Below are 14,458 nucleotides of genomic sequence, written 5' to 3'. Positions count from 1 at the left end.
CGGTGCTGCTCCGCTGCCCGCCAGGCCACCGCGCTGCCCAGAGGAACGCCCGGCATCTCTGTGCCAGAAAACCGCTCCCCGGTTGCGGCTCATCTTAATTTTGCCCAGATGCAGCAATAATTTCAGCCATGTAGAGGTTTAGGTACAGTAGCATTAAATTCAGTGTTCTGTCTGGAGATTTCTGATTGATTCTCTCACTTCGTATCCTCACTTGGCAGGAACTGCACTGTTTTAAGTTGCAGAGGGGTAGGTGGGGAGTGGGAATTTTCCACAGCTGCCGGAGTGGTCAGCTGTGCCCTAGAGAAACAAGAGCGAGGGTAGATAGACACGAACGAAATGGTTTTTCCACAATCATAGCGTGACAGTTGTGTTCTCACAAGTCAGATGTGCAGAGCAGCCTACAGCGTTGGATTAGATGATCTCTAAGGTCCCTTCCAACCTGACCATTCGACGATTTGATGATTTCGACGATCTGAAGGTCTCTTCCAACCAAAAATGTTCTGTGATTCTGTTCCACTTACTGATTTCTTAAATTCAGAATATTTTTACATCAGTTTTCTTTGACAATGTTACTTGGGCAAAAGCTAGGTCTGGCCTAGGCTAGAAAAAAGGGCAGTTATATTTTGAAGCTTTGTAACACGTCATAACCATAAATACCTCTTAAATGCCACTTATTTAATCCTTTACAGTAGGTGATATCTTCGGAAATGTTTGCTGACAGTGCTGATGTGTATTCGGTTCTGGTGGAGGTTGCCTTTTTGTAAATGGCCTCCTCCTGATGCAGGAAGGGCCAGAGCTATTGCCATGGGGAGAACTAGGAAGGCTCTACATCAGACCTAGGTGAGTGGAGTTCACACATGCTTTCGTCATTTACGTGTAGCTAAGGATCCTTAGCTAAGGATTTCCTTTCAGGAATGCAATATCTGATAGGAAATTATTTACTCAAAGACTTGGAGAATTGTCAGTGATGGCCTCGATGCCTCGGGAGGCTGTTAGCAGGCAGTTTAGATTTTTTTTTCCCCTCAATTTCTGGGTTTTATAACTTAGGAAATGAAAACCATTTCCTCATTGTCAGGACCGCACAGTTCTTTGGGAGACACCTGAGTATTTATGACATTCAGTCCTCAGGCATTTAGCTGCCAGGTGTTTCAGAAGAATCTTCTGACTGTTTGTAACGAACAGGACGTTTTCCTGTGCATAAAGCCGCTCTCGATGAACATTTTATTTAGGATGCAGAGAGCCACAGGAAAAATCTTAGCCCGAGAGGTGAATCTTTCTATGATGTTGTCAGTCTAAAATAGAATGTTTCAAAACAGAAGTTGAAATTTAGTGATTGCTGTGATCAGCCAAACGTCCCATTAGTAGGCACCCGGTATTGTATCACCTGTTTTTTTGTTACAGACTTGCACTGCCTTTGAGCGGTCGTACTGTTGGAACATCAACTTAGTGCTGTAAATCGTGTTGCCGCATAGTGCTTACACAACACAGTACACATATATATATACACTTACATATACACATGTATATGCACACATATATATATACACTTACATGTACACATGTATATGCACACATATATATATACACATATATATGCACACATATATATACACATATATAAGTATACATATAAAAGTAAGTATACTTACACAACATAGTGCTGTAATACACCTTATTCTTTCTGAGACTCAGTAAAAACTCTATCCAGACAATTTAATACATTGTTTGTGAAATTTAGTATTTAAAATCCACACGCCATTCTTTATGCAGATGTGTTTAGTTTCTTGTGTGACTAATAGCCACATGAGTCACCACATTAAAATGTTGGGTTTCAGTCGCTCCTGTTTTGATGAGTGGATCCGTCACAAAAACGCCGAATAAATAAGTAAATGAAAGTTTTGAATAACTGCTACCCTGCTTTTGGTTGGGGTTTTTTTAACAAATTTCTGCTTTTGCTCTAAGTGGAATTTGCTTACAGTGCTCGGTGAGGGCTGCTGTAAGAGCTCTAAAGATTTTGTAAAAGCTGATCTGTCTGCCAGATACAGGAATGATACATAGTTTAGGCTGTGACCAATTTAGACAGATGAAATAAGACCTGTTTCACTCTAATTCAGTGCCTTAACACTGTCAGTAATGATGGGGCTGATCTTTGCAAACATACAGTTAATTTTTACTTTATTCCCCAAGCACGATGTTCCATTTTCTTTCCATCCAAACCTTCCAAATACCTGCAAATGTCTGTACGAGTAAATCCTCTAAAAAACTGTAAGCTCCATCCTGAAGCTTTTCTTAGCAGCGTGCGGATGTATAACAATGCTGAAATATAAGTTTCTTTTGCCCACGCTAGTTCTGAATTGGTTGCGTGCGGATGTATAACAATGCTGAAATATAAATTTCTTTTGCCCACACTAGTTCTGAATTGGTAATGAATGAAAAATGAGAAGTAGGGGGGCAAGGGAATATTGTGAATGAAAAATAAACACTTAACCTTGTTTTTTCTTCAGAAACCAGCACCCACAGCTGGCCATTAAATGTCTTTTTCTATTTTAATCGTAACTCCATGTACTATCCTCCACTTCTGGCATTGTCAAATAACCTAAATTCCTTTTCTTGCTTTCTCACTCGTGTCATTCCTCTGACCTGTACCCCACCAAGCAGCTAGGGAAATGTTAGCGAGGAGACTTCTAGGATTGCGTTGAGTGCATATCCACGTATACCCCATGGGTTGCCCTGTCATCAGAAGAACCATAACAAGTAAATAAACCGTCAGCTTCAAAAAGCCCCAAGAACTGCCGTAACTCGTTGGGCCTGGGTGCGCGTTCCCCATGTGGAGCCCCTGCCTCAGCACGCCCCGGCCCCAGCAGCCCCAGCTCTGCCTCCTCCTTTTTTGCTGCTGAGGTACACAGAAGACCAAAGCAATACACGATTTATAGAGTCTAGGGATATTAGTTGTTGCGGGGGGGGGACAGTTAACAGAAGATTTTGTGGTGGTCTCACAGCAAAACTAGACAGCACACAGCTTAAAAAAAATTACTCTGGCTTGAGATAGACACACATTACTGTTCTTAGAGCGACATCTACAGCTGTAATCTGTGGCTGGACTATTTGCCTCAATGCTAGATAACAATTTAAATGGTCGCTGTATTTCAGCAGCAGACGATGTTGCTGTAAGTATATGTGGCAAGAAGCTTATCTCAAATCCATGGTTGCAATATTTTTTTGGAGGCTAGGGTGCCCAGTAGTGCTCTGTTTCCCACAGAGACCAAGACAACGCGAAGGGAGGGCAAGAGAGGAAATGAGAATGACTTCTTAGCAACGTGCCCAGGTGTGAATAGCCAGCTGTTCCTGAGCATGAGTGAATAGCCAGCTGTTCCTGAGCTCCATGGATGTACTGAAACGTACATACAGTTTAAGCCCCTCGGTGAACTTGCTAGTTAAGTTATTCTGCCTGGAATGCACCCTGGAAGTGACCTGTAATAAGTGCGATTGTCCTGTCAGCCTTTATAACTCCCTGGATGCTGGCTCCTGCATTCATGCAGTGACAAGGCTTATGAAGTCATGACTGGAATATTCAGTCACTGGTACGTGACACTGCCCGCGAAGGATGTGAACAGCAAGCCTGTGCTTGATAGCTTCATACTGAAAAATAACACTGTCGCTAGAAGAACTTTGTGTGGCACCAAGCACCTGTGCATATTTTGGTGTAGGATTTGAGTTGTCAGAGTGTTTTCAAGATGCTAGTGTACACGTCTCAATGTTCTATGCCAAGATCAGCTTTTGGAATGAGCTCAGGATCTTGACTTCTTACACTGACGGAAAAGCTCCACCCTCTGAGCTGGCCTCTGCCTCAGGTGGAGGGGGTGATACCTGTTCAGGTATAAAAGAAGCTGGAATCAGCATTACACTTGCACCTTTTGCTTTTGACAGCCTATCTGAATCCACTGATATAAGATGAAGCTCTGTTAATAAAATTATTTAACTGTTTTCCAGTGGTGGGGAAAATGATGATGACTCTGACCAGAACTGGAAGCCACCAGAAAATGACCTGATCCAGAAGTTGGTAGCACAGACTGAATATTACTTCTCAGATGAGAACCTTGAGAAAGATGCCTTCCTTCTAAAGCACATCAGAAGAAATAAGATGGGCTTTGTCAGTGTTAAACTCCTCACTTCTTTTAAGAAGGTAAGCCAACTTTAAGACTTGAAGCATCTTGTCTGATGAATCAAAACGTATCAGGAGAGATAACTTATTTTATAGAGGCAGTTTGAAATGCCTCTCTCAGGAGTTGATTCAGTTTTGATGTGAGGGTTAGGTTTATTTTCATCCAAAAACTTTTAACTGCTGAAATCATTCATGATTGGCTAGGGAAAACATGCTTTTAAGCACCTAGAGCCTTAGACCCTCTGTAATTAGTTTGGGTTTGATTGTGCTGTTTAACCTGTGTCTGTCTTCAAGGTGAAACACCTTACCCGTGACTGGAGGACCACGGCTTACGCACTGAAGTACTCTGACACCCTGGAGCTCAATGACGATAACAGAAAGGTGAGGAGAAATACTCCAGTTCCAGTGTTTCCAAGTGAAAACCTCCCTAGCAGGATGTTACTGGTGTATGATATCCACATGATTTCTGAGCTACAGGCTCTCAAGCAGCAAGAAAATGGATGCATGCAAGAAAGGGTAATGGAGCATCTCCTCAAAGCCTTTGTAACTTTTGGTGTAATTTCTTCAGTTCGTATCCTCAAGCCTGGCAGGGATCTACCACCTGATATCAGGAGGGTCAGCAGTCGGTACACCCAGCTGGGAACTCAGGAATGCGCAATTATAGAATTTGAAGAAGTAGATGCTGCCGTACGTGCTCATGACTTCATGTGTGCTGAGAAGAAAGAGACAGGCATGAAAGTTGTCCTAATGGGCATGAAACCTCCTAAGAAAAAAGTCCCCAAAGACAAGAACCGTAATGAAGATACCAGCAAGAGTCTCAAGAAGGGTAGATCCCTTAATAAGCGAGTTGAGGAACTTCAGTTTGTTGGTGATGAATCTTCAGCAAATAGCTCTTCTGATCCAGAAAGTAATCCTGCCTCGCCACTGTCAGGACGCAAGAGTACTGCAGCAAATACTAGGGGTAATTTGAGCCCCGTTGTTCACCCTAACAACCAGTTGAGTCCTAATGTGTCACCCAGATCGAGTCCTTGGAACAGTCCATCTTCACTAAGGAAAGTAACAAAGAAGTCTCCGCTGGCCGAAGACAACAAGCTTAACCCAAGCACTAGCCCTGAAATTCCGAGGAAGCGTACAGATTATTCCTCGGATAGCAGCATCACTCCTTCTGGTAGCCCCTGGGTACAGAGGAGAAAAGCTCAAACTGTAACACAAGAGAAGAGTCCCATCAGTAGCCCCATGTTGGCTCGGAAAATACAAAATGCAGACGGTCTACCTGTAGGGGTCCTGCGGCTGCCTAAAGGTCCTGATGGCACTAAAGGATTCCACAGTGGGTGTGAAAGAAAGAAGGCTACAAAGAATGAATAAATCATTCTTTACAAGAAAAAAAAAAAACCAAACACCTCACAAGTCAGTCAAGTGCTTCTCTTCAAGCCTGGTGAAAAAATTACCACTTGAGTGACTGAGTCAGTATTTAATGTTAGAAGATTTTATATTCATCTAGAGACTTTATCGTTTGTGTATGTGTACAGTCACTTCACAGAATCACAGAACAGCTGAGGTTGGAAGGCAGCTCTGGCGATTGCCCAGCCCACCTCCTTCGCCCAAGGCAGGGCCCACCACAGCAGGTCACGCAGGGTTTGGAAGTACCTGCAAGGACAGACACTCCCCAACCTGTTCCCATGTTCAACCACCCATGGGGTAAAAAGCATTTCCTTACCTTCAGGTGGGATTTCACGTGTTTCAGTTTGTGCCCCTTTTCCTGTTACTGGGTGTCTTGGTTTAGAAGACAGGTGACTGCCAGGGGAAACCAGAGCCTCCCTTGGAATAGGGAATGTAAAACCCCACCACCACCTCCAAATTGCTATAATTTTGAAATTATGGGGCTTTCAGGCAAAGATATGGGGATAGGAATACCAGTTCTTTACTAAGAATATTGCAAACTACAAAAGTAATGGTACAGAGAAAAGAACAACAACAAACAAATAATCCCAGAACCTCTGACAGAGTCAGAATACGACCTGACTTGGGAACAGTCCAAAATAAGTCCAAATTAAAGTCCTCCTGGAGTGGCAGATGCGGCTCCGTTGGAGTAGAGATGATCCGGTAGAGGGGTCCCAAAAAAAAAAAATCCCCCTCTATGGCGAAATGGCCGGTTTGGGGCAGGGGGGGGCCCCATCATTAACCCATGATTACCCATTAACAGAAGCCACCCGTCCCCTGGAGTTACAAGAAATAAAAATATCTTCCAACCAGTTTCAACAGATGAAAATAGAATTACACATTCTTGGTTACATATTGTAACCCAAGACACTGGGTATCACGGAGAAGAGCCCAGCTCCACCTCCTTCACTTCTTAAAAACATTGATGAGATCCGCCCGCTGAGCCTTCCCTTCTCCAGTCTTAACAGCTCTCTAGGCCTCTTACATGACATGTGCCGGTCTCTTAATCATCTTACGCACTTACCCTTAGCTACATCATTATTTCTTTTTTAATGTATTCATTTAAAATGCCTAAATAGAGAAAGAGACATATAAATCATTCACGTAACTACATTATTTGCACAGCTACGATCCTGAAGAGAGTTTAGCAGTTGTGTTAACGATAAGTTACTGTACGTTACCAGCCTGATCGTAAGGGGTCAAGGTTTTCAAGACTTTCTGCGTTTGTCTCAGAAGCAACGCTGAGAAACGTAACGCTGCAGCGAGCAGCTGCTCTCTGCTTGCATGCACTGCCAAAGCCCGTGGTGGTTGGTAGGACCAAAGTGTCTATTTTCATGCACTGTGAATAAAGGCTCTGAGCGCCGAAGGCCGTTCTCTAAGTGTGATCTCATATAATCAGGTGGAAATAAACACGTGTTAACTCGCTCTGGATCTATTTTGTTTACTTTAGGAAAAAGCTGAGCTGCACCTGAATAGATCCTTATGAGCTTATCTTATGCCTTATGAAATTCTGGAACGTTACTTGGGATTTCCACTGTGCTCAGCAAAAATAAGAAAGGTCCTGTGCCCCATGACTGCTGGTTACTTCAGCGGTGATGCTTCACCCCAGCTCTAGGTCGCACACATTTTTATACAACATTATGAAGTAAACAGTGGCCGTCTCCCTCTTCACTCTGAATTTAACAAGCAGGCTCAGCGAGAAGTGTTTAAATTAAACTGTAATTCTACCTGAAGCCCAAGAAGGAACCTCTGCAGTTTTACTGGTAAAAGCTACACTCCTGAAAAATAGCCCAGCTTCTGAGGAACAGCTTGGGACCGAGGCACAATGGAATTCTCATCAGATGGTGGTTCTTCATTCCAAAACTTCTCCGCAGCCTTTCTGACTTCCATGCCAAGCGCATCATTTGTGCAGCATAAGGAACTGCAGTAACACGCAGTTACAAACCAACATACAGAAATCCCTTAGTTCTGTGTGGCATTCTTTAGCCACCCACATACATTCCTAGGTCTTTCATTCCCATAAATGGGATCGTCCGAGTTACCTCCTGACTTCTGTTGCCAGCTGAGACACTATAAACACAGAGTGGTGGGCCTTTTTTTTAAAAATCAGCAGCACACTGCAGGTATCTAAGTGACAGGGTAAGTAGAGAGTCCTCAGAAGAGTGATTCCGTAACTGGATACAGCAGCACTGGTTTGCTGGATGGCCAAGACACTCATTTCATTAATAATCAAGTGGATACAGCAGCACTGGTTTGCTGGATGGCCAGGACACTCATTTCATTAATAATCAAGGGATTTTTTATTACAAATTATGCAGCATCCACGTGTCATTGTGTGCCAAACTGGGGGCTCTACTACACCTGATGCAAGGCAGGATTTTGAAGACACATATATAAGGCAATTAAATGGAAAAACTGAGAACTACAAGTAGCAGTCCTTACTGTTCAAAATCCCTACGACACTGTATGCTTGCAGGGAAAAAAAAAGGAAGTTGAAAAAAGGAGCATTTGCCAAGGCCATGGTCTTGGAATGAAAAGATGTCACATTCAACATGTAAACCTTAGAAGTCAAACTTGCTTCTGTATAACACAGTCTGAAACTAAAAATCTCATCAGACACTTAATTATGAGTCTTACTTCGCTTTAGAAAGTGTTAACACTTGACAAACACTGAGGATGATCCCTTAGGAAACAGGCAGGAAGCTGACAGTTTTTCTTTGCTAATAAACCAAATACTGCGTTACTGCAGAGTTACAAGGCCGTCACTATAAAAATATTATAGAAACTCATTTTACAAAAGGGTTTACTTTAGTGTAAGCCCTCTAAGATATATACAACATTCCAGAAAGCTGCTCCATCTGTCTTTAGAGAGCTTTTTAGTAAGAAATGGAAAATAATACATTTACCTAGCAATTACTAAAGATAAGGTAATCCATGAAGCTACTGGAAAGCGGTTTGAAGTATTGTTTATAAATAAAAAGTCAGCATGAAGTCTTAATTATGAATTCTGATAATATACAAACCCACAGCTCTGCCTCACAGAGATTTCCCCCGTCTCCAAAACAAGCGTCTTCTTGGAAGACGTTCTGTGGAAACCGCAGGTGGCGAAGCAGACATACCAACTTCCTCCGAACCCCAGCCTTTTTTTGGTTTGGTTTTTTTTTGCTTCTCTTCTTGCCACTTTGGAGCCAGAACTTTATAATGATTGCATCAAAAAAGACCAAAACAGAAGTTGTCAACAGCTTTTTTAGCGCTGTATTTGCACCCAGTATTCCTTGTAGAGCCCAGAATGTTTGCTGGTTGAACTAATCGATGTAGAAACATTCTAGGTGCGAGATTTCTTCTCTGTGTGTACACATTTATTTTTGATATCTTGGTATCCAAATACACGCCGTTCCACACACCTCACACACGCATGAACACCTGAAGTAGTGGTTTGGGAAACGTGGAGGTTGAAGCTGTTTTTATTGCTTTTTTTCCCATAAAAAAACCAAACAGCAATTCTAAGAAGCATTTTAAGAATGAGGCTGTTTCCCCCATGTAGCTCACAGTTTGCCAAAGCTTCCAAACTTTGTCGAAGTGGTACCAGGTCTGAGCACATCAACAGGCACCCCCGCATCTGCTACTCAACCCTCCCATCACACACATAAGCCAATAAAAACAGGTGCAACAATTCCTTTGGGCCAAGTATTTCCTTCTCTCCGAGTCTGCTTCTGGTCTTCACATTCAATCGACCGCTCAAAACTTGTTTAAAAACCATGCAAAAAGCAAATACCACACAGACAAACTGCTTGGTGTAAGGTTGCCAATGAGATGTTTTAAACCCTAACAGCTGTGCCTTTTTTTTCATTCTGACTCTCAAATGTTTCTAAGTACGATGACATATTTCAGCCAAGTATTTTTGAAAGACGTCACTAGTCGAAAGCCCTTTCCAGCTACGGAAGAACATTTAACTTCTGACCCCGCTAATGACGGATGCATTCCTGTCATCTTCATTTTGCACAGGCAGTTTATGGACTGGATTTATAAACCTGAAGTCTGAAAAAAGCCAGGAACTTCAGTAAAAAACGCTTATTACCTAAGCCAGTACACCCAACCCGTTTAAAACAACAGTTTGATTAATCAAACAGAGTTGGCTTCAGTTCACACCACTGTTCCCTGAGCTTTGATTTTACCACACTCGAAGCAAAAGTATAGTTGATCGATTCATAGGAAAGATCCCACATCTGTGATCGAGTCAGATTAAATGTTTTTGCAACGAGCTCGTATTCTTGTGATAGATCTGTTGCGAAGACACCTTTGTCATCAGTCTGGAGTTAAATTGAAAGAAAAGAAAAAAGGTTAAATTAGTTCCTCTACCTCAAAAAGGGTTTTTTCTTACATGTTACAAAACAGTTTTACCTTGCTGTTTCACATTTTATTGAACAATTCTTTCATCTTTTGTCAATTATTTCATACTTATCAGCCCTATTTTCACTCAGAATTAGGAAGTTATTCAAACATACAGGAAAACGCCTTAAAGTGATAGCACGATTTATCAAGAGAAAAGGATTTCCTATCAAAATTGTTAGAAAGGTGACTATCAAATGATGCACACAAGCAAGCTATGTCCGTATGTCCAGGTGTCTTTACTCCTCGCTCTTCCCTTTCCTCAGACCTGGGAACCAGAGCACGCGCTGTATTCCTACCTCTTCCCACGGGGAAGAAACTGTCCCACCCTCCGCAGCTGGGGTCCACTAGAACAATTTCTTGATACTGACTTAAGTACTCGGCCAGCAGCAAAACCAGATGATCAAAAGCCACCTAGAGATTATTCATCTAAAAGGAGCAAATTCGGATTATTTAAGGGTTAATGAGATTACCCATCTGCGAGAGCCCTTGTGTCCCCACAGAGGAGACTGCTAAGTACATCCCCTTCAAGTTGGCACCGTAGTGTCTCCTCCTCCTACCGCTCTCATTTTTGTAAGCCTTTGTGAGTAAACTGCTTTCTTACGTGACTTCGTTGCTTACCCACTTTTCACAATGGAAAAATATCAGAAATAATGTCTGTTCAAGAATTATTTTTCACCTAGCACAGCAAAGATCAAACTCAGTAATAACTACTTTCTACAATAAGGGATTGAGGCTTGTTCGATTAATAAGCACGAGGCTCTAACGTATACACACACCTTTGGACAGCCTACTTTCTACAATAAGGGATTGAGGCTTGTTTGATTAATAAGCACAAGGCTCTAACGTATACACACACCCTTGGACAGTGCTACAAATTATAATGGTTAAACCAACGGCACGACAGCAAAATCCTACCAATGCCAGCAGAAGTACTTGGCACCTCAACATTTAAGGACCTTAATTAACTGTCAGGAGAACTCAAGCGCTCTCAGCCAACACAAAAATCACCCAGGTAAGCCCAAGCTTTCCTGCAAGTCCATGGGCCAGTATGTTAAGAGAAACCTGTCAGTAAGCAAAGCCAACACAAAAATCACCCAGGTAAGCCCAAGCTCTCCTGCAAGTCCATGGACCAGTATGTTAAGAGAAGCCTGTCAGTAAGCAAAGAGTGAAGCAGTATATTGCACGTACAGCTGATCACCTTATCTACACAGAAAAAAGGCGTAGCTTTACAATAAAAGCAAGAGAAATACTAAAAATTCCCATTTGTATTACAAGCAGTTCTCAAACTGTTTCCTATATCGCAGATGATTTGCTGCAAGACTGCAAGTATTAATGTAAGTGTAATTGTAGGTTAGCTCTGATTCGTAAAAGGAGATAGACTTCTCTGATTTCACACTGGTTTGTCTCTTTGCCTAAATACATGGTCGAAATAATAATTAAAAGAAAAACCCTCACACAGAGCACTGCAGGGTGGCCCATGTTGTACCAGTATCCAAAATGGTGTTTGTCACAGGAAGGCACTGTCTGCGTTTTGATGTTTGATGTCACGCAAATTTCTAAGGGGGGAAAAAAAAAGAAGAAACAGAGATACACCTCAGAGCAAAAGGCATGGTTTTGACACATTGACTTTTTATGTTCCTCTACAAAAAGGACAATCTGCTGTTATTCTTTCCTTGATTTTCTACGCCTCAAATATTTGGTGTTATCTTCTGAGGGAAGTTGGGTAATCACTTTCTTCTTAACTGCTGGATGGGTATAAAACTGAGGGAGCTTGCAAACCAGATACAGAAACACCACACGGGCCTTGCACAGGCCCTAAAAGTTATGATCTACTGCGGTTTCATCCAAGACATCAGTTGCTGTCTGCTGCCACAGTCACCTCTGGTTAAAGACAAACTGGAGTTACCAGCTCAGCAGTACGTGTGCCATTCTGAAACCTAGAGATCACCAGTAATTTTCTTAACTTTTTTTTTCTTACCAATAGGTATATGATTCTGTCTGACAAGTGGCACTAACTCCTCTGAACCTGCTGTTGCAGAGTTGAGGAATGTTCCGTGTCCGATTCTGTCAGGAGGCAGGCCCAGGAGAATTCTGGTCTCCTCTTCTTGATTTGGAATCTAGAGAAGAAGTATTTTACATTCTGTCAAGGCAGCCTAAAGCAGCACCTCACATCACTACAACAAACTTCAAGTTCTGTTTTAACAACATACTGAACAGGAAGCGTGAGCAAGACTAAATATCAGCATTGCTACCCTGTAAAGAAAGACGTAGGGCATGGAAGTTACTCTCAAATTGGAATTACGAACTGGAGAAGCCATAACCCTAAACTGGTATGTAAAAACAGACAGTTGCTGTTTGCAGTTCTGAAGTACTTTCATTTGGAGCCCTCAAAGCAGTTTTGTATGCTTCAATTTCAAAACTGCCCTGTCAACGAGACCTGGTTTAGGCAGGGATTAAAAAAATAGCGCACGACGAATTTAAACCACAAGAGGACAAAACCAAGCAAACAAAACTAAAAATAAAAGAGAACCAGAAGACCAGTGAGACATTAGGAAATAAAATTTTCAGAGAAGCATACGGGAAAATCCTGCAAAAGCCTCCTTATTGAAACAGAAAGAAGTATAAATAGGCTTGTGACATCATATATAATGCTTAATTTCCTGAAGAAATAAAAATATTTTCAGTATTTATCAGACTCATCAGAGTTTACTCTTCAGCCACCACTTCAATAGATTGTATGCAGAAGCCCAAACAGATCTACTCATAAAAAGGTGCAAATTTTACTACACGTGACTTCTGATAAAATACCAAGAATAAAACAGCGGGCATCTTGCAATATTATTAGCTTTTAAATTCACAGGTAACCCCCCCAGTAGATGCAGTACGGTAAGAAATAACGTAACAGCTCTGCTTCAGACCAGATTGCTGAAGGTTTCTACTTGTTCTCTTCTCTCTTGTCACAATGGCCCAAACCATTACTGCTATGGCCTGAGAAGCTCAACACGCACAAAAGTTAAATTTTAGTTTCATCACGGTTTTATAAAATGGGAAGGGCCAAAATAAAGAAAACATGTACCTCTGAAAGATGCAATGCCAGCTTCAGACCTGCTTTCTTCGCTTCTGAGAGTGCTTCCAAATAATCTTGACCATGTCCTGCCTTGAAAAGCACGTAACCATTCTACAGCTTGTGCTACAAAACTCCCCTACTACAGTAATTAACAAGTCTAGCAATATCAAAATGCTTAATTCAAACACAGTGAGTTATTTTACTTTTCCCATTACTTTAGTTTTGAATTTAGCGAGTCACATAATGTTCTGCTACATGGGCACCTTTCAGACAAACCGGTCAAACATCAGCAGTTCAGATGACGCCCAACACTTACAAGCCAACTGCCTGGATTTTGCTGTCCACAACTATCATCCAGAGCTGTTCAGCGGGACAGCTGCCCTCAAACAGTTTTGCTTTCTTAATAAGCACTTGGTGCATCTCACCAGAATTTAAACTAGTATCAACTTGCAGTGTTATTTAACTTGCCTTGACCCTGTCAATCTGACTGGGACAATTCAGTAACGGACCTCCCAGATAAACACTTTTTTAGTGGCTCTTTTTTTCAATGCCATATATTAATCTACTGATTCTTTGTTAAGAGTGCCTGTCCCCGACAGCAACAGGGAGTAGTAACCTCGTATCAAGATTACAAGCAATCCATTCAAAAGAGTAACAAACATCAGACAAGAACTTGTAAGAACAAAGCATCATTAGGACAGCTTGCTGTTACACGATGTTATAGGTTTATCTTCAAGAACAGATCAAAATAAAACAAAAACTTACGGTGGGATCGCCACTAAGGTCAAGTCCTACTACGACCCCATCAGTGGAAAGAAGGAACTCTTCAGCAAGTTTAACAGTCTCCTTAGCAACTGCTGGCCCACCTCTTCTATTTATCGCTATTAACAATCTGAGATAGAAATGTACATTTTAAGTAAAACGCAAGCTGCAGTATTAGGAGACCAACAAATCTGATATCAAAAATGGCACGTGACATTCTTTGTGGGCAAGTATCAAGAGTATTTGCATAGGAAACTGTTCAAGGAACAAAGGTACCAAAGCGCAGAGGGACACAAATGAGATAAAGACATTAGCCTGCGCAAGGTAATAAGGGCAGGGAACGCCGCTCGGCTCATCCGCTGCCTGTGCTATCACGTGAGCAACCCCTCCGAGGTGCTAACACAAAGAATTAGAGTTCTTCAGCTTCCACAAATGGACCTAACAAGGGTTGCCACTGAAAGAGTACAAAAGCCAGGCAAGCAGGTGCCTCCAAGCATCCACTGACACCTTCTGAAGCTTTTCTGCTGGTGAGGACGGCCTCTCCCATGCAGCCGGTTATTTGTACAGCTCATCAAGCAAAATCTCTGCAGTGAATCTGGGCTGCAAAAAAGGAGTCTTTAATGCAATTTCCATAA

At 42.0% G+C, this 14,458-nt stretch overlaps 2 protein-coding genes across 2 annotated transcripts; one reads left to right on the top strand and one right to left on the bottom strand.

Annotated features, from left to right (window-relative positions):
* Positions 1–3,990: 3,990 nt before the first annotated feature.
* Positions 3,991–5,527, top strand: LARP6 (La ribonucleoprotein domain family, member 6; the record flags this gene model as incomplete). The annotated part of the gene is made up of 2 exons (XM_009868801.1): positions 3,991–4,183; positions 4,457–5,527. Coding segments are annotated over 2 exons (1,264 nt in total), but the record flags the coding sequence as incomplete, so codon positions are not given.
* A 4,129-nt stretch (positions 5,528–9,656) lies between these two features.
* On the bottom strand, positions 9,657–13,953 carry ADAL (adenosine deaminase-like; the record flags this gene model as incomplete). The annotated part of the gene is made up of 5 exons (XM_009868800.1): positions 9,657–9,912; positions 11,450–11,550; positions 11,973–12,111; positions 13,071–13,151; positions 13,827–13,953. Coding segments are annotated over 5 exons (640 nt in total), but the record flags the coding sequence as incomplete, so codon positions are not given.
* Between the last annotated feature and the right edge of the window lie 505 nt (positions 13,954–14,458).

This window comes from Apaloderma vittatum, unplaced genomic scaffold, assembly GCF_000703405.1.
Source record: "Apaloderma vittatum isolate BGI_N311 unplaced genomic scaffold, ASM70340v1 scaffold16964, whole genome shotgun sequence".
Taxonomy (NCBI): domain Eukaryota; kingdom Metazoa; phylum Chordata; class Aves; order Trogoniformes; family Trogonidae; genus Apaloderma; species Apaloderma vittatum.
Note: the sequence above shows the minus strand (reverse complement) of the source record. Positions and strands in the feature narration are given on the sequence as shown.